This window comes from Nesoenas mayeri (assembly GCF_963082525.1).
Source record: "Nesoenas mayeri genome assembly, chromosome: W".
NCBI classification, from domain to species: Eukaryota; Metazoa; Chordata; class Aves; order Columbiformes; family Columbidae; genus Nesoenas; species Nesoenas mayeri.
The window spans coordinates 14,607,957-14,628,825 of record NC_137553.1 but is presented as its reverse complement, the minus strand read 5'-3'; the positions used below and the strand labels follow the sequence as shown (position 1 = coordinate 14,628,825).

General features: G+C 38.0%; 1 protein-coding gene across 3 annotated transcripts; it reads left to right on the top strand.

Annotated features, from left to right (window-relative positions):
• Nucleotides 1-263: 263 nt before the first annotated feature.
• LOC308051446 (activated RNA polymerase II transcriptional coactivator p15) lies at nucleotides 264-19,575 on the top strand. 3 transcript variants are annotated; one of them, XR_013923503.1, is made up of 6 exons: nucleotides 264-362; nucleotides 916-988; nucleotides 2,514-2,633; nucleotides 14,734-14,842; nucleotides 16,433-16,536; nucleotides 17,271-17,334. XR_013923503.1 is itself a non-coding variant. In XM_080361881.1 (5 exons), exons 2-5 carry the CDS (start codon nucleotides 917-919, stop codon nucleotides 17,348-17,350), a joined length of 381 nt encoding a protein of 126 aa, XP_080218007.1. In that variant the 5' UTR covers nucleotides 264-362; nucleotide 916; the 3' UTR covers nucleotides 17,351-19,575. The 3 variants fall into 3 exon arrangements, 2 of the variants coding, with proteins under 2 accessions (XP_080218007.1, XP_080218008.1); XM_080361881.1 differs by lacking the exon at nucleotides 16,433-16,536 and having other exon boundaries at nucleotides 17,271-19,575; XM_080361882.1 differs by lacking the exons at nucleotides 264-362; nucleotides 16,433-16,536 and having other exon boundaries at nucleotides 899-988; nucleotides 17,271-19,575.
• The last annotated feature ends 1,294 nt before the right edge of the window (nucleotides 19,576-20,869 follow it).

Genomic DNA, 20,869 nt, shown 5'->3' with positions numbered 1-20,869 from the left:
TGTCGTTGTGCTCCAAACAATTACGACAGAATTTGCCTTGCTTTAGAACCACATTGATCCATTAGCATTTTTCAGACTCCGTTTTTTCCTTTGCAATTTTAAAAATTGTTATTTTTTCTTTTCTGCAGTATGCTTCTTTAATCTTTTATTAGCCTTTACTAGCTGTAGTTTATTTTATACTTTCTCCCTGTGGTGCTTATTTTTATTCTGAAAGCAGAAATAAGCTATTTATTTCTTACAAAGAGTTTCTAGTAGCAGGCAAGATGTACAGCTGCTATATCTAACCACATGTTTGCATACTAAAGATGGGGAAGCACACCTGGCAGCATGCATTCAAGGAAAGTTGAATATCCACTTGCATGGTAAATAAATAGACTAGTGACTGATGTGGTAAAGCTGTAGTGGAAATATTAATTGCAATACTATAGTTCACTGTGAGATGCTTTTTCAGACTTCTGTATTATTGATGGGAACTTTAGCTACATATATGACAATTATGCAGCTGTTGCTTGCAAATTCAACTAGGTGAAATGCCTATGTATGAATAAAGATAATGCTGGAGCCTTAATCTTTTATATTTACTAATATAATATTGAGAATTCAACTGGAGGACAGTATTGTATTGTATTTTTTACATTATGGTTTCTGCCATACCCAGGGGTACGTGAAACTGGTGAAAAACTGTCCCTTTGTAAACAGTTCAGAATCTAAAACACATTTAAGGCAGTTCCAACAAAAAGGGGAAGGGATATAAGAGGGAAGGGTGTTTGAGATGACATCTACAACATGAAATAAAGCTTATATGGAAAGGCAGCATTTTGAATGAGACTTTAAAAACAGGTTTGAAGATGTGTTTCTAGCCATAATGGGACATATCCATTGTGTAGTGTTCTTATGTTATATTTCTCTTCCTAGAATGCCTAAATCAAAGGAACTTGTGTCTTCAAGCTCATCTGCCAGTGATTCAGATAGTGAAGTTGACAAAAAGGTGAACATTATATGCAGTTTATAACTACTCTGTTAACTCTTATATTTCACGCTGGGGTTAAGGAATTAGGTGAACATTATGTCACAAAATACATGTCATTTCATATGATTTATCGGACATTTACCCCACCCCCCCACCCCCAAAGCAACAAAACAACCCAAGATTAGGATTTGGGTGGATGCTTTTTGCTTTGCAGTAAACCTTTTTCTTAAGTTGCATTTTGCTTTCTTCAGGATTTTCTGTATGATATATCTAGCCACGAGCTTCCTGGAATTCTTTGCTGCTTTGTGGCAAGTGATAGAAGGCTTCTTTATAAGCTGCCCATGCTGGCAAGAATTTGGACTAATTTTAAGGACACTCCCCCCAGCCCCCCTTCATTTTGGTATCTGGATTACTTGCAAGTCCAAAACAAAAACCTCCTGTTGCCCTGTCATCCATGTGCCTCTTGCTTATATTGTTCACCTGTTCTTTTTCTCTGTTTCGGATACTTATATTTACTGTAATACCATCTGCTAGTTTCTCACTTAAAAGCTGAACCAGCCTGAATGTCTTTGAATTTATAATTTTAATGTTAACTGTGTTAAATGTGTAAAACTAGTGTTATCATTTTTAGTATTTATTTAATTTATAATTTTGTATAAATGTGCTATTCATTATGAACAACCTGAAAACAGTAGTGAATTTATTTTTTTAAGAAATGGTAGGTGGTAATGTAGATATCAGGTCTCTGAGTGCAGTATGTGAAGAGACTTGATTTACTTTACTGAATTGGTTCAAATGTGACTTGGTTTCACTTAACAAGTTAGGTGTTTTTGTCAAATCTTTATATAAGAGAAAATAGTCAGTTGATTTTTTTTTTTTTAATTTTAATTTATTTATTTTTGTTGTTAGTGAAATGTATTCCTGAAAAGATACCCCCTTCCTCCCCCCCTCCCTGTGGCAGCCTCCCTTATTTGTTGGAATTGTTTGTATTTAAAAAAAGAGGTTATCTACAATATGGTTCTAATGGGTGAGACTAAACACCAAAACAAACAAAAAACCCCACCACCACCAAAACAAACAAAAAACCCCAAAAACCTCCTCTGTTGGATTTGATTTCCAGATCCTTCATTCTCTCATCTAATTTTTTTTTCTTTTTTAGAAGAGTTGTTAGTTGTCCTGCATTTTTCATTGCACTCAGTGGAAAGGAAGGTGAAACTTCCATCAGACTTAAAATTTTAATTAAAACTACTGAACCGACAATATTACTGTGCAAAAAGAGTAGTCTTTTTGAAATGTATTTTGATCTAATTAGGTTTTTTTTTAAAGACAGTGTATTATGGTAAACTTTGCTAGGAACAGAAATAGGCTTATTTGAAGATATATATATATATATTTTAATTCCAGTCTAAATGTACGGTATTGGATTCCTGCCTTTACAGAAGGAAAGTGATAATGTGTATCGCATAGTAGTAGTTTGTGACCTCTAACGTAAACGTTTTGTAACTTGTAATTCATGCATTTCGTTTTTTATTCTTGTTCTAAGGCAAAGCGGAAAAAGCAAGCAGCTCCAGAAAAGCCTGTAAAGAAACAAAAGACTGGTGAAAGTTCAAAAGGTGCAGCTTCATCTAAGCAAAGCAGTAACAGAGATGAGAATATGTTTCAGGTAAAATTGATAAATGTTATTATAGTCTGGTTAGGGTAACCATTTGCATCGTATTCAGTATAAATTTTATGAGGCCATCTGAATATCTTGATAGCATTGTGCTTGGTCTCCTGAAGGCCTTGGCCGAAGGGGATTATGATGCTAATATGCAGATGAGTTGTTCAGAAAATGTGTTTTCAAATTTCAGTAGAGTAAAAGAATCTGAGTTGTAGCAATTGATTCTAACCCTTGTGTCTTTGCACATGGTAATTCTCTGAGTAGTCATTTTGTCTATAAATACAGCACTTGCCATGAGTATACTATAAATGTTAGATCAGGACAGTCTCTACATGGAAATGTCTTTTTTAAACAGGGCTCTTGAAATAAAGGTTCTTGGAAACCAAATTATGGTCTCTTTGTTCCTATTGAATTAGGTCAAGGGCATCTTGGCTTCTTTCTTATGAGACAGTGTCTTGGAATAAATTTTGTTTGTTCCTTTTTGATGCAGGTTTTTCTTGGAGAACATCCAAGAAAGTGCAGTTTTTGATATTGTCCTTATTTATAAGATGGGGTGGATTTACATTTTTTCAGTAGCAAGAAGCATTTATGAGTTCAGGGTACTGCAGTTCCTGGGGTTAGCAGAGGCAGTAGCAATGTGTGCTAAAAGCTGTACAAGACCATATATAGCTCGGAATTACCTATTTTAGAAGCATGGATCAAGACTTATATCTGTGACTAGCTGGCTTGAAAGGGGCAGGGGATAGGAAAGGCACTTAAATTCTTAGAGATTTTTATTCTTAAGTTTGTTAAAGCAAATCTGGCCAGGGATGTCAAAGGCAACAAGAAAGGCTTCTTCAAGTATATCAGCAGCAAAAGGAAGGTTAGAGAAAATGTAGGTCTGCAGCTGAATGAGGAGGGTGCCCTGGTGACAGAGGATACAGACAAGGTAGAGTTACTGAATGCCACCTTTGCTTCTGTCTTTACTGCTAAGACTGGCCCTCAGGAATCCCAGACCCTAGAGACAGAAGAGAAAGTCTGGAGAAAGGAAGACTTTCCCTTGGTTGAGGAGGATCAGGTTAGAGATTGTCTACACAAACTGGACATCTACAAATCCATGGGCCCTGATGGGATGCACCCATGAGTGCTGAGAGAGTTGGCAGATGTTATTGCAAAGCCACTCTCCATCTTTGAAAGGTCTTGGAGAACAGGAGAGGTGCCTGAGGACTGGAGGAAAGCAAACATCATTCCAGTCTTCAAAAGGGATGACTCAGGAAACTACAGGCCAGTCAGCCTCACCTCCATCCCTGGAAAGATGATGCAACAGCTCGTTCTGGATGTCATCTCCAAGCATGTGGAGTAAAAGAAGGTTATCAGGAGTAGTCAGCATGGGTTCACCAAAGGGAAATCATGTTTGACCAACCTGATAGCCTTCTAAGATGGTATGACTACATGGGTAGGCAAGGGGAGAGCGGTGGACGTTGTCTACCTTGTCTTCAGCAAGGCTTTTGACACTGTCTCTCATAACATCCTCATAGATAAGCTCAAGAAGTGTGGGCTGGATGAATGCACAGTGAGATGCATTGAGAACTGGCTGGACGGCAGAGCTCAGAGGGTTGGGATCAATGGTGCGGAGTCTGGTTGGAGGCCTGTAGTTAGTGGGGTTCATCAGGGGTCAGTACTAGGTCAAGTCATGTTCACCCTGATCATCAGTGACCTGGATGAAGAGACTGAGTGCACCCTCAGCAAGTGTGCTGATGATGCAAAACGGGGAGCAAGGGTTGACACACCAGAAGGCTGTGCTGCCATTCAGCGAGACCTGGACAGGCTGGAGGACTGGGCAGAGAAGAACCTGATGGAATTCAATAAGGGCAAGTGTAGGGTCCTGCCTCTGGGTAGGAATAACCCTAGGCACCAGTACAGGTTAGGGGTGGACCTGCTGAAAAGCAGCACTGCAGAGAAGTACCTGGAATTTCTGGTGGACAACAGGTTGATCATGAGCCAGCAATGTGCCCTTGTGGCCAAGAAGGCAAATGGAATCCCGTGGTGCATTAGGAAAAGTGTGGCAAGCAGGTCAAGGGAGGTTATCTTCTCCCTCTACTCTGCCCTGGTGAGGATGCATCTTGAGTACTGTGTCCAGTTCTAGGCTGCCCAGTTTAAGAAGGACAAAGAATTACTGAAGAGAGTCCAGTGGTGGGCTATAAAGATGATTAGGGACCTTGAGCACCTTTCTTATGAAGAGAGACTGAGAGAGCTGGGTCTGTTCAGCCTGGAGAAGAGAAGGCTTGAGAGGGCTTCTTATCTATGCTTATAAATATCTCAAGGATGAGTGTCAAGAGGGCGGGACCAGACTCTTTTCAGTGGTGCCCAATGATAGGCTGAGGGGCAACAGGCACTGACTGAAGCATAGGAGGTTCCATCTGACTATGAGGAGAAACTTTGAGGGTGACAGAGCACTGGAGCAGGCTGCCCAGAGAGGTTGTGGAGTCTCCTTCTCTGGAGACGTTCAAGACCCGCCTGGATGCGTTCCTGTGCGATCTGCTCTAGGTGTACCTGCTTTAGCAGGTGGGTTGGACTAGATGATCTCCAGAGGACCCTTCCAACCCAAACCATTCTGTAATTCTGTAACTGAAAGCCTTTTCTGATATGCAATGTTGATTGTGTGAAAGGGTATGGGAGAGGTACCTAATAAGATGGTCCCAACAGTGAGTAAGGCAAAATAAATGGTTTAGGGCTGTAGTTGTGCAATGTAGTATGCTAAAAAAAAAAAAAAAAATTCTAGAGGAAAAAAGACCTGCTTCACATGCGTAATACAGGATAGTTATTTTTAAGGTATTGTCATGGAGGCACCACCAAAAGTCAATTTAGGCAGACAATAAGCTCCAAACAGACTTTGTTCTTTCCAGAGCTGTTTAGCAGAAAAGCAACTAGAAACAGGGTTTATCCAAAATTATTCAGTGTTCCAACAACATTAGAAAACGCAAGTTTGGATACTGGTGAGGAGTTAATTACTACACAGCTGACTCAAACTCAAGGGTATCAGATCCCAAAACTCTAGAGTGATGATTCAAAATGCACATCTTCCTACTCTGTGTCAAAGTGAGGACTCTCAAGGGTACCTAGATTGCTTACCAGGTCAGCAAGATGTCTCAGTCTCCAAGGAATGTTCCTTAGATGGCCAGTCTAAGGTGGAGAGTCTTTGCATACCCACTGCTCTGAGGAAGACCAACTCAAAAGGGGTTTCCAGCAGGCTCCATTTATGCCCTAGTTGAATCTGAGCTGTGGTTATTATGAGCATGGTCCAGAAGCTTCTCAGCTTCTCTGGACCTGAGCATCTCCTTAGCTGATGACCCTGTCTATTGACTGAGGGTCTGCCCTCCTGCTCCCTTAGCCAGGGGGAGATGAATGTGAGGAGTCACTTTGCCTGGGGGGATGTGACTGTCTTGCACTAGGACCAAGGTGCAGATGGAGCACAAAAGGTACTGAAGAGCCATCAACTGCCCTGTTGAAAGCTCCAGACTTTGTGGGATGGGCTGTGTGTGCATGCCCTCGTGCAACTTTCTCTTGTGTATAGTTGGAGGGAGAGCTTCAATTTAAGATGCTAGCCATCAATGCCTGGACTTCCCAATTGAAGGAAGAATATTTTTAGTTTTGTTGAGGCATGCTTTGATCCATGTAGGAAAAATGAGATAGTATCTTCTACACCTAATGAAGTGAACTGCAGTTAGAACTAAAAAAACTTGCATATAGGCTTTATGCTATGTTTGTAATAGGTTCAGAAATTCCAGCCTTGGGGAAAACGGTTAAAATTTTTAATGCTTTCCTGAAACAAAAACCATGAAAAAGCCACCTGAAAACCATACCCCCCCCCCAAGCAAAAACACCCCCAAAAAATCCCCAAAAAAACACCACCTTTTGAGTAAAAGCAAAAGTCTTATTTGTATGCTCTGTTTTCTTTCAACCTTTTTGACCTAAGATAATAAAAAGTTACGAAGAACAAAAAGGAGAGGGCTCATATTAGTTCATAGAATCATAAAATGTTCTGAGTTGGAAGGGACCTGTAAGGATCATATAGTCCAACTCCTGTCCCTGCATATGACAACTCTCACAGTTCACACCATATGTCTGAGGGTGTTGTCCAGTCTCTTCTTGAACACTGTCAGACTTGGGGCTGTGACACCTCCCTGGGGAGCCTGTTCTAGTGCTCCAGCACCCTCTGGGTGAAGAACCTTTTCCTGATGTCCAACCTGACCCTCCCCTGGCATATCTTCCTGCTATTCCCTCAGGTTCTGTCATTGGTCACTAAAAAGAAGAGTTTGGTGCTTACCCTTATTCCTCCCCTTGTGAGGAAGCTGTAACTGTGATGAGGTCTCCTCTTAGTCTGCTCCAGGCTGAACAAACCAAGTGATTTAAGCTGCTCCTCATGTGGCTTCTTCTCCAAACCCTTCACCAATTTCATAGCCCTCTTCTGGACACTCTCCAGTAGCTTAATATCTTTTTTTATACTGTGGCACCCAGAACTGCACACAGTGCTCCAGGTGAGGCTGCACCAGTGCAGAGTAGAGTGGGACAATCACCTCCTTCAAGTGGCTGGCAATACTGTACTTGCTGCACCCCAGGACAAGGTTGGCCCTCTTGGCTGTCAAGGCACACTGTTGGCTCATGTTCAACTTGACATTGACCAGAACCCCCAGATCCCTCTCTGCAGAGCTGCTTTCCAGCATCTCGTCCCCCAGTCTGTCTGTACAGCTGGGGTTGCCATGTCCCAGATGCGAAATCTGGCACTTGCCCTTGTTGAACTTCATACAGTTGGTGGTTGCCCAGTTCTTCAATTTGTCCAGATCCCTCTGCAGGGTCTCTGCCCTTGAGAGTGTTGACTGTGTTTGATAAGAGCAGGATTCTTCCAGTGTTGATTATAATAGAGAAAAAATATTCTGATATCACCTTGACCTAAACTATCAGTGTTCTTCAGTCTCTGCCTGCCTTTTATTTACTTGACAACAAACGGTTTTTTTAGATTGCTTATTGTGTTATGGAAAGCTTTTTTTTCATGCTACATCAGCTTATGTATGTTTACTAAGATGCAGCTGTTTCAGTGTAGAAATAGCACTGTAGGTCTGAGGATACTTCCCCTCTCTACCCCCTACCCAGGAGAGCATGCTGGAAGATCTAGTTGTGTGTTAATTTTTTATGTATGGTTTTGTTTGTTCTAGAACTATTAGTAATTCTGGAAACTACTTTCTGCTTCCCTATGGGAGTAAAATGATCTCTGTGCAAGTGACTTTGCAGTTTAACTTACAAGTGTGGTTTCAGTTGATGGAAATCAGGCTGTAAAGCATTCATAGGATAGTTAGAAGTCCTGTGACATCCATATTGTGTGGGGGAGTGGCAGCAAATGATGTGAAACTTGGTGGTTTGCTGTTCTACACCTTCTGACTGTGTTCTTAAAGTATACAGCTTCCCTTAATATTGAGCTCATTGTGACTGCTGTCTTATTTTTATTATTTTTTTAAAAAACTAATGTCACGGAGGCACCCCGAGGTTAGTTTAAGGGACAACAGGGTCCAAAACAACTTTTATTAAACTGGTGAGAAACAGGGTTTTAGCACTCCAAAGTGACTTAAATAAAGGTTCGGATATCAGTTGAGGAAAATTATTAAGGGGCAGCAACTAATACAACAGGCGGTCCACAGTGTGCATGCACGTGGCTTCACTCAAAACAATGCCGGAGCCATCCCTGAGTCCTGGAGAAGTACACACTTGCCTAAACATGGTGTGGGATTATTTTCAAAGAGATACACGTACTCGTAGTGAGTACGGGAAGTGTACACTCACGATTGTGCGAGGTTAAATTTATAATACACTCGCAATCCTGCGAGGGTTAATTTACTTACATGTGCAAATGTGCACGGAATACTACACGTGCTTATGTGGAAGCACGGGAGGAAAATACACTCACGATTGTGCGAGGAAATAATTTATACATGTGCTCGTATTGAGCACGGAAAGTTACACGTGCAAATGTGCACGGAAAGTACACGTGCTCGTATTGAGCACGGAAAGTTACGCGTGCAAATGTGCACGGAAAGTACGCGTGCTTGTATTAAGCATGGAAAGTACGCGTGCAAATGTGCACGGAAGGAAAATACACCTGCGTTTCTGCGAGGATTAATTTTACACGTGGTAATATTGAGCACGGAAAGTTACACGTGCATATGTGCATGGAAAGTATAAATATACTCGCAATCCTGTGAGAAGTTTTACTCACACCCGTGGCAGCAAGGCAAGTGGAGTCTCCATCCCGGGGAGGGGGGCTCATGGCAGCAGCATCTTGCTCATGCTCCGAGAGACCCGCGACAATGGGCAGAGTCTCGACGAGAATCCCGTTTTTACATTGGCTGATCAGATCTGACTGTAGGCATTCTAGAAGCTGCTCTGCACCCCCACACTGGCTGTGGGGTGCCCCTGAAGCCTCCAAACATCCCCCACACTGGCCGCAGGCGCCCAGCGGCTCACTGGTGCCTCGGCACTCCCTTCTCCTAATGGCCCTGGCCAGGGTGCTCTGGGACCAAACAAAAGAAGCTGTTAGCCTCAAGTAGCAGAGAGAGGGGGAGATGTGCCTACTCCTTCCATACTGAAGGAGGGAGGGGGAGAGAGGGGGGTTTGCATTCTGCCACAGCTAATTATGAAGATCAGGATACTTATAATTAGAAGGGAATTAATTCAGTATAAGAGACAAAGTGTATTTTATTTATTTACATGTCTTGGTCTTTTTAGGTTTTATAGGTAGCCTAGTATACTTTGGAATTTGTTAAAGGATTTGGGTGCAGTTGAGGTGCAGAAATTTATCTTGCTTCCATTTGTCATGTATTACTAAAGGCCCTAAGGACAAGCATTATTCATGTTAATGTGGAAGGGTTTAATGTTGACAGATTTGATTTCTGTCACTTCCAGCCAACGTGAGTTCTGCATCACGTGCTTTGGTAGGTTTGCCAAATCCTGTCATCTGTCTATGCCTGATTTGGGTAAGGTTTGTTAATGCTGTCAGGATACAGTATTAATGACTGTCCAAAGAGCAACCACATGTTGTAATCTGGCATTTCACAGAAATTGTTACTTCAAAAGTAGTTTGCCTGTTGTACCTCCCCTTTCCCGATTTTCCCTTTCCCGTTTCACCGTCAAATATTTTTTGACTTGTGAGAAATAAGTTCTTCAGTTTCCCAGTGTAACATCTTTACCTATCATAGGCTCCTGAAAGTAGATAAATATTTAAGTTTGTGATGTTCTGGAAGGTGATTAATTGTGAAATGCATCGGTGACCATCTGAGTTTCAGAATTAATATGCTAAACCAATTCGCTGTGTTGCAGATCTCAGCTGTTTGCAAGACTCTCTATTCTAGGATTTTATATTAGCTTATTGTGCTTTTTCTAATGCTGTACATATAGCATATAGTTACCAGCTAAGGAAGAAGGATGCTTTTTTTTTCCCTCTCTTTTTCTATTTCTACTTCCACAGCATGTGTACAGTTTAATCAAGGCAAACTGGAAATAAGAGGGAAAATGGTGAAGAAGTTGGTTGCTGAAATTCTTACAGGAAGTCAGTTGCATAGCTGTGAAAGAAACCTAGACACAGTTCAGTGCATTTTATTTTAAAAAATGGAACTCTGGAAATAATGTTTTTAATGTTTTCTGATTTATTTAATTCAATAGAATAGTATATCTTAGGAGCTGTGACATTTAATAAAAAGCATATGAACTTGTCTTTGAAGCTTGAACTGCAGTAACTATCCTGCTATAAATCAATATAGCCCTTGGAACACTAATGTGGTTACAGAGATACAAAGGTGTCTTAGATCAGTGAAATTGTCCTAGGACTATCAGCTGCTGCCTGAACAAAGAATTGCTCAGAAATTACTCAATGCCAGAATTGCAGGTAACTGAACCTCAAGAAACATCAATTTACTTAAATAAATCTAGGTTTTTCTTGAGGATTTTAAACTGTACTTTAGAAGCCTATTTAAGGCTTTTAGCAATGGCAACTGCTTTGCTGAACAGAGTTCACCTAAACATTTGAAATTTAATGTGAGCATTCAGCTGAAATCTAGACAGTGGTGTAACTTAATTTCAGTATTTTCATATGGAACTGTTTACATTTAAGGTAGACTTACTGAGTAAATTATGTGTACTTTGTATTATTGCCTCTTGCCTTACTGTAGTTAAACTATTAGGTTGGTGCAAAAGGAATTGCAGTTTTTGCATTGTTGAAATTTGCCATTTACTGAAATATATTCTTAAAGAAATGTGGTTATGTTATACATCATTTTAATGTGCTTTTCTCGCTTTTTTGTGTGTGTGTTTTGTTTTTTTGTTTTTTGTTTTGCTACTGACTTATTACTTGCTGTTTATTTTATATTTACTTAAGACTATGGAAATGATGTTAGACAAAAAGCAAATTTGAGTGATTTTTCTTATTTGAGTTCAAAATAGGTCGTAAAGCAGTGGAGACAATGTGCAGTATCAACAACGCATTTGGCCCAGGAACTGCTAACAAACGTACAGTGCATTGGTGGTTTAAGAAGTTTTGCAAAGGAGACAAGAGCCTTGAAGATGAGAGGAGCATAGTGGCCGGTCATTGGATTTGACAACGACCAATTGAGAGCAATCATTGTTGAAGCTGATCCTCTTATAACTAGGAGAAGTTGCCAAAGAAGGGTTGTCTGGTGTTTGAAGCAAATTGGAAAGGTGAAAAAGTTCGATAAGTGGGTGCCTCAGGAGCTGACCAAAAATTTTAAAAAATTCTTTGTTTTGAAGTGTCGTCTTCTCTTATTCTATGCAACAACAATGAACCATTTCTCAATCGGATTGTGACGTGTGATGAGAAGTGGATTTTATATGACAACCGATGATGAGCAGCTCAGTGGTTGGACCAACAAAAACCTCCAAAGCACTTCCCAAAGCCAAACTTGCACCAAAAAAAAAGGTCACAGTTACTGTTTGGTGGTCTGCTGCCACTCTGATCCACTACAGCAGGGATGTCAAACTCATTTTCACCGGGGACCACATCAGCCTCATGGTTGCCTTCAAAGGGCCGAATGGAATTTTAGGACTGTATAAATGTAACTACTCCTACATTTACACAGTCCTAAAATTACATTCGACCCTTTGAACTCAACCGCGAGGCTGATGTGGCGCTCGGTGAAAATGAGTTTGACACCCCTGCGCTCCAGCTTTCTGAATCCAGGCGAAACCATTCCATCTGAGAATTATGCTCAGCAAATCAATGAGATGCACTGAAAACTGCAATGCTTGCAGCTGGCATCAGTCAACAGAAAGGGCCCAGTTCTTCTCCGTGACAATGCCCAACTGCACGTCACACAACTAATGCTTCAAAAGTTGAATGAATTGGGCTACAAAGTTTTGCCTCATCTGCCATATTCACCTGACCTCTCGCCAACCGACTACTACTTCTTCAAGCATCTCAACAACTTTTTGCAGGGACAATGCTTCCACAACCAGCAGGATGCAGAAAATGCTTTCTAAGAGTTCATTGAATCCCAAAGCACAGATTTTTACGGTACAGGAATAAACAAACTTTTTTCTCATTGGCAAAACTGTGTTGACTGTAATGGTCCCAATTTTGATTAATAAAGATGTGTTTGAGCCTAGATATAATGATTTCAAATTCACGGTCCAAAACTGCAATTACTTTTGCACCAACCTTATAGGACATGTAGTTGTCACCATTTAATGCAGGGCGACAATAAACTGTGGCAGATGCTTTGTTAACCCCCTCCCCTTCCCCCCCCCCCATCTCCCCCCTCCACACTAAGGAAAGGCAAAAGGAGGGCAAAGAGAGAGAGGACTAGCAAGTAGGGAAAAGTTAAAATGTTTTACTAATGCTACTAATAAAATAGAGAAAATAATACAAAATATACAAAACAAATCTTGAATTTCCTGGCACAGCTCAGCACTGCTCCAGCAGCTGCAGGGCAGGCACCCAGAAGTCCTGAGTTGGACTCTGCAGCAAACCAAAACTGGATTCAGGGATGCAGGGTCTGTCACTAGGCCTCAGATTGCAGGGACGGCAGGCAGGGTCCTCCCCAGATGCTGGCCATAGTCGAAGAGAGCGAGACCCTCGTGATCTCCCACCTTTATATGATGTATGATGTGCATGGGATAGAATACTTAGTTGGTCAGTTTTGGTCACCTGTTCTGTTCGCCCATCCTTGCAAATATGGGATGTGCATTCTTATGAGCGACCTTGCATTCCATTGCTATGTCTACCAAAACATGTAGCCAAATTCAGAAAAGTGCAGTTACTAAGAACTTAGCTGAAAGGAAAATTCACTAAAAGAGAAACTGGTCTTGTTTTTAATAAAACCAGGATAGTAGTCTTTAATAGTGAAATCCTAAACCCTTTTACTGCATTTGCAGCTATAATCTGTTATAATTGTATCAGATTTTATTTCTTAGAGAAAATCTGGAATTACTTGGCAATGCGCTAATATTCTTTGATAGACCTTGAAAAAAATGTTATGGAGTACTACTATTTGGATCTGGCTTTAGAGGTGATCTTAAAAGTCACTGAAGTGTTACAGGGTAAAACCAATAAATGTTCATATAGTGTTTATGGTATCCTTTGCCAGCAGTGCTGATGAACTTGGGTGTGGTACCAAGTTCAGTCTGAAAGAACTCAGCTACCTTATTTTTGAATGTTAAATGTGTAGTGCTGTAAAAATATTTAGTAAATCGATCACAAATCGATCTTATAAACTTGTTCATTTTAAAGGATGCTTTGAAGTAGAAAAACAACTGCTTCAGGCTTATGGTATCTAAAGATGTTCCAATTGTTTTAAAATAAATTTTAGAGTTAATTTAGCATGATCTGCATAAGAAGAAAAATTACTTTAAGCAAACATAAAGCATACTTGTTTATATATATTTTGTGAAATAACTTTTATAACTTAAACTTATATGTATGATTTTAGTTGATTGGAGAGTTGTTCATGCTTTCTGTTCATACTTAATGCTGGTAAGATGTGTTTGGCCCTCTGTTAAATTATGTGCAAGATGCATAAATTATGCAAGTTGAAAACTAAAACTAATGTTTTCTCAAGAAGGAATACTCTGTTTTTAAAATTGCTTACTTTATAATGTGTTCTTTCTTCATAAAGTGTATCCAGAAGGTACATATAGAATATTAATAATTTCTTACATGAATTGTATTTGATTGTGGTTTTATTATCTAATTTCTGATTCTCAAAATCACATTAGACTTTGAATTTATGTGAATGAATAGTTTATCAAATTTGGAAAAATATGATAAAGTCTAAATATGTAGTGCAATGTGTAACTGTCAGTGTGCCTGTTGTCTCTCTTCCCTTCCTCCCATCCCCCCCTTTTTTTTTCTTGTCCTAAGAAAAAAGTTAAGCCACTGTGCTGTAAAATTATGAAATTCTAAAGTCATTTCATACTGTGCTACATGTTGGTAAACTTAAGGGATTTGGATGTGGTTTTTTTGGAACATCTGGTACAGTGTGATAGTCTTTTAACCACAGTTCCAATGAAGTGCCATGAGAATTTGGGAGCAGGCATGGGACAGTTGGCAGCTTACTTTCATTTCCATCTGTGTTTAAAAAAGGAAAAAGAGGGGGGAGAGAAAAACAACCACCTCTTGAAATTGTGCTTATCTCATGTGAATATGTAATTTGATATCTGTACATATGGAATGGACTAAGATTTGGGAGTAGAGCTCCCCCTTCCCTGTTTACAACTGCTACTAACAAAGATGGTTATAATAAAGGCAAAATTTAATTTCAGAATACAGTAAATTAGTGGGTTTTGTAAGAGATAAGCTTATTAAGAATATAGGTATTTTTATTCTAGGAGAGCCACTTTTGCATTGAGCATTGAATGCTCAACTGGTTTTTAAGTTCATCTGTTTATATTGTCATTACTTATTTGCCTACTGACTACTCTGGATTAAGGTCTTGATCTAGTTGTTTCTCTGGTGTCTAAAATAAGCTGCAGTGTGCAGTGTCACATGTCCAAGTCTGATACTGCTGGGAAAAGTGAATGCAGTAATATGTAAAATACTAAAATATATCCTTATGTGTTTTGACAGATTGGCAAAATGAGGTATGTAAGTGTTCGTGACTTTAAAGGGAAAGTCTTAATTGATATTCGAGAATATTGGATGGATCAAGAAGGTGAAATGAAGCCTGGCAGAAAAGGTATTGTTCTGCTTGATGTTATTTTGCATTAAAACATTGTCTGCAGTTTGCTGGAGAACTTTGTGTATTAGATTTTTATACTTTGTTACTACATGGTATTTTGAGTAATATTTTTACTTTTTTTAATAATTTATATTTTAACAAATGATTAGTTTTATCTGTGGATTATAAACAAAAGCAAAGTGATTTCATTGGTCAAGTCTGTTTTCCTAAATAGCTCCCCCATTATTTATGGAAAACAAGGCATCAAATACAAGCAAATTTGGTATGAGAGTTATATACATAACCATGCATTGATTAACTTAATCAACTCAATTTTTTGCTTTTATTAAAACTGGATTTTTTATTTCAAAAGTCACTGAAAAGATTTGTTATTCATTTGTAATAAGATGTTAATTTCTTTAAAACAATGATCAATTTCTGTCAATTTTTAGATTAAATAATTAAAATATTTAATGTGACTACTTTTGTAAACAATATTTCAAGACTTTAGTTCAGGTGAAAATACCTCAGGTGTTCAAGTTTTGGTACTATGCTTCTAATTGCAACACAGCATAAGCCATTGTACCTTTAATTGCTACTCCCATGCCTACTTTTTATGACATGCCTTCACTGAACCATTTTCACAACTTTGCCATCTGCAAGATGAGGATGTGAGGATAGTTGCAGTAATAGTACTTTCTTTAATTTCATGTTGCTTCTGTTAGAAAAGCTAGCTTATCATTTTTTCATTTATATTGTGCCAAGGAAAGAGTTAAGTATGAAATATCCTGTCCTGGAGATTGAAGACATTTAATGTAGGATCAGCATAAGGTTTGTTATGTTGTCCTAGTGTGTCCAGGAGCAAATAGATGTTTGGAAAGCTTGAGAAATGTTTTCAAAAACTCTTAAATAACCATTGAGAATAGGTTTGTAAGAACAGGTGTACTGGTACTGTACAGGAAGATTTCTTGGTTTGGATGTGTTGCTGCTACTTAAAAAAGATTGTTCCAACTTCTGAGGACTTTTAAACTGCTGTGTTTTGAGGTGGAAATCAAAAGTATATGCAGTTTAAATGGTAAACTACAATGAAACTTGATGAGTATGCTAAGTGACAAAAATTACATGATGTAGATAGAAATGTTTATCAATGTGGCAAAAGGGATCTGAATTTTATTAGGATAAAATTAATAATAATCTGAGTGAGCATGTGAGTCTAATGTTCCATTGATGCACTTATGAATCCATTATGTTGCTCTCCTAAAACCAGTACGAACTGTTGAAATTGTGTAAGAAAATATATATGAAAAAAATTCAACCATTTAGAATTGTTGTGTCAGATTGTTTCCAACAGCAGGTCTGAACTGCATGCAGTTTATCTGATATATTGTTCAGGGGTATCTTGATATTGAGTCCCCTAATAATGGTTATAACACCTGGTCTCTTTTCAAAAGAAACCTGCCCTATAAAGACTGGTGGAAAACTGCTTAGAATAGCTCTGTGCAGACTGCTCACTGCTCTGATAAGTGGTGCTCTGATAGGACAGTAATGGTAGAAGGAAAAAAAGTTTTGAGCCCCAAAAATAGAACTGAAAATTTCACCTGTTTTCAGGTCCTGCTCTACCTACAGGGAGAAAGCAATGAAGGAAGCCTGATCACTGAGGGGGGAGAGTGGGGGTAAATAGTAGAAGAGCCTTGCTGGAGAGAGTATGAGAGGTAGGCCTGTGAGTCTGTACTTGCATTGAGTTGGCATAGAGATTTTAGGGGAAGAATAAGGTGACTAAAGCACAAAGGAAACATGTGCCTGGACTTGAACTTGAGGAAGTACAAATTTAGAACTGAGGAGATGGGTTGTGAGGCACTGAATAATTATTGATTGAATGTCACTAGAAGCTATAGTGAACTTGACGTGAAGAAAGAACTTCCATGTTGGTTTTGTGAGTGCTAGGGAGTGGGATAGAGTTTCTTTAAAATGTTATTTATGGTATATATTATTCACAGTGCTTTATTAAAGAAGAGGAAAAAAAAACCCAGAACTATTGTACTTTAAAAGTGCATAGAAGTTCAGTCCACAGAGGTATGGCTTTTAGGAGCCAACAGGAATGTGATTGATTTCCTACATTTCTTTTGTGATGCCTTCTATCAAGACCAGAGTTATATTTCACTTCCTGTGTTTAGCTTAACACTCGTGAATGTATTTTTTATACTGCACTTGTTTTCTTTGTAAATTTAACTTGTCCAGATATAAGCTAAGGTCTAAAGTTAAACTGAAGTGTTCCAAATGAGTAGTTGAACTTTGTAACAGAGATGGTTGTTGCACTTGAGGTAGACTAAGCATTAATAGTTGTGACATAGACTTTGTGTATGAAACCAGCCTTGACAGTAATTATGCAAGATCCTGCACAGCAATTTTATTATTATCCTAAGTATTTATTTTCAATGTGTTTCAGGTATTTCTTTAAATCCAGAACAGTGGAACCAGCTGAAGGAACAGATTTCTGATATTGATGATGCAGTAAGAAAACTGTAAATACACAGCCACACAGAAACCTTTATCATTTTAGTTGTTTTAAGTGGTCTTTTTACATTGGCTTTTGTTTTCTAAAATATTGTTTTCCAAGCTATTATGTATTTGGGTTGCAAAACTATTTGTAATATTAATAGGTTTTTTTAATGTGCATTAAAAGTGTATTCTGAGTTGAGGCTATTTGTTTATACTTTACTAAAAGGAAATGTGCTGCTTTCACCTCATGGTATAAAATAAATAATATGTAAAGCATAGGTGTTTATGATCTTTTGATTGAAGGTGTTTGCTGATAAGGCTGCCTAATAACTTTAGTCTTTGTTTTAGTTTCAGTTTAGTTAACCGTTAATATGAATTTGTTTTCTGAGGAGATTTCTTAAAATGTGTCTCTTTTTTTTTTTCTTTTATATCATACTCTTTGGTATTGCTCTGACAGCTTTCTGCTTTTAAGACTTGATACAGTGAATACCTGGTAAAACACATTTTTGTAGATAATTTTAAATACTGTATTTGCTAATTTACCATATTTATTCAGATGTAAACAGTCCTGAGTATACAGAATTTCTTTTGCATTGCTTGCATGAAGTGTTATGCTAAACAATAACACTTGAACACAAGCCAGACTATTTTTTCATGTTTTTCTATAGCTTGCTTGACTTAGAAAATACAAGTAGCCTTTATTCTTGGACTCTAGAATGTGATGCATAAACTTCTACAGTAATAGACATACCTCAGGGTAAGATGTATTTAAAAGTTCCAAATGTGGTTATTGGTTAGGTACCCTTTTCAAGCTTTGCATTAAATTTGTTCTAGAACACATACTGACTAGTTAGTCTACATAAAAGAACAGGCAACCTGTTTTTGTAGGGCTTTTGTTCGTTTGAGAGTATTATGTAAACAGTGATGCTTAAACTAGGCTGTAACACAGGTTAAACAGTCAAACAGGGTTAAAATTGTTTCAGCCAAAACATCTGGCTATCATGCTTCTACCCTATCCACATTGCCTGCCCAAACCATTTAGCTTGGCTTGCCTTGTGTGGCTTACATGCACACAACTGTTCCATCTTTTGTACAGAAGATATTTAGTGCTTACAATGGAGCACTGGTACATATTGGATCATGACTCTAGTGCACTTCACTTGTCTACCAGTGTACTATTCTGATAAGAGAAGCTTCTGTCCAGTGGAAGCTATTTTAGATGTGCCCTAGTTGAAGGGCTTCTTGGTAGGTGTCACAAACTATGGAATGAAGAAGGGAGAATATGTTTGAGTAGAACTTGGAGAGATAAGGGGCACACCAGTACAGAAAGTTAGCTGACACATAATAACTACAACGAAGAAATGTATGTTTGTGGAATTGGAGAACTGAGTATTTTTCTGACTTGTTTCATCTTTTTCCTTTGATTAACTGAATTAACTTCATGAAAATTGACATTTCAAAACTATGTAGTGAATGTACAACTTATTGGTTTGGCTGTAATTTTCCCCTTTGATGTTAAATTTAATATATTTTTTAAATTTTGTATACATAAACACAATTTACTATTTGTTTAATTTTGGAATATCTTAATAGAATTCTTTTTATCACAGACATGCATTGAAGTCCTGTTCTACTAAGTGCCATACACAGGCTGTTCCTGTGCTGCAGAGTTTATAATTGAATACAAATGGATGTTGAAGGATGAGGAAGGGTGACTTCATCAAATTAAATATATATTATTTAATTTAGGTATTATGTCAGATACCTCCACCTGCTTTTTAACTTGTTGATATTACAAATAAAGATCTGGTTTTGTATAGCTCAGGAAATCCGAGTTTTTAAGAACTGTTTAAGGTGATAAAAAGGTGAAGATGTTTTGTGGTAGCAGCTTCATTTTGGGGTACAACATTCTTTTTTGAGTGACTCTTAATGGCATGTAGGGATATTTGAACAAATGAAATAAATGAATGAAATAAATTGCTTCCGATCACTGTCAACAGCTTTCAGATGTGTTATGTGTGTTTGTTTTTCGTTGTGTGATTTTGTTTTTTTTTTCTCAGTATGTATATATGATTTTTTTTCTTTAAATCTGAAATTTTGCAACCAGATTTTACCCACTTGACCTCAAAACTTTCATGTGGCTACTTTAAAGTCATCATAATAGAAGGAACATTGTTCTCACTTAGACCACTGTGATACTAGATCATTGGATGGCAGTTGTATATCAGAGTACAATATAATTGTGTTCAGGAAAGTGGAAAATCAAATTCATTCATTTTGGGGGAGTAAGTGAAAAAGTTTTAATATAGTGATTAGTTCTCTTGTGGAAACAGGTGGTAGAGATGTTTAAAGAAATTAGTATTTGTTAATCAAGAACTGTTAGTTCCTCTTATAGATAGATAACACCCTTGCTGAATTTGTGGTGATAATTATTGGAACTGTTTATCCCATTTTGCTTGAAAAAACTTGGGGCAGTTTGATTTTACTTGTGTTTAAAAATAGTTTTCCATCTGCCAGTTATATTACTGCCTGTAATAATGATAAAATATATATTTTACCCGAGCCAATCTTAAAGTTTACATGACTGTCCTACAGGCTAGTAAAGTAGTTTAACAAATGAACGCAAAATGGGACGTGTTTAATTGTGAGGGAATTCATTGCATCTCAGATGACTCTGCTGGTTACTTGATAAAAAATTTGATACATTCAATGTTATATTGAAAGAAATAGTTGGTAGTGATTTGTCATGTAATTGTCTATGGGTGTGGTCTTTCTAATTTGAGAAGAAAATTCAGATATTTCTCGAATAAAGATTATTTTCTTGCAGACAGAATGGTAGTTAGGGTACATGTAGAAGTGTCCATGGAAGAAAACTGCATGTATGAAAAGGCTGTATAATATGAGTGAAAACCACTCTTCCCTCTCTCACTGAAGCGGCAAAAGAAATGCATTTGATTCTTGATTTTTATGCCGGGCATATTAGCAATATGTTTTACAAATTAAATCTACTATGGAGCTAAGGAGGAAAAATACATCAGTTAGAGCTGCCAAAGTACCATATGCGTGCCAAATCAAATTGTCATGTACAATGTTGCTCTTATGTAGATATGTTCATGTTGAAGTTAAAAAAAAGCAGTACTAAGTTTGATATTTCTGTTAAAGGAAATGTCCCAGTTACATACTACTTCTGCGATCTGTTAGCAAAAAAAATTGTCATTGTAATTCTGGTAACTCAAATGTCATATTGTTAACTACGTGGAATGTTTCATGTTTTGTTATGGTGGTATCTGCTGCAGAGAGGCCACTGGAAATATGTGTTCTTCAACTGTGATTATCCTAATGTTCAAATAAAAAGTAGTTAAATGGCATATGTGTAATAACAAATTGAACACCTGGAAATAAATGAAGACTTCTGTTGACATAGTGTTATTTTTAATAGAAATTTAGCTGCACTAAAACTTATTTTTTCTTAAATAGCCATTTTCATAACAACTTGTTTCTTGCAACTGTTGTAATTTGGAAATTTGAAAACTTAATCATCTTATA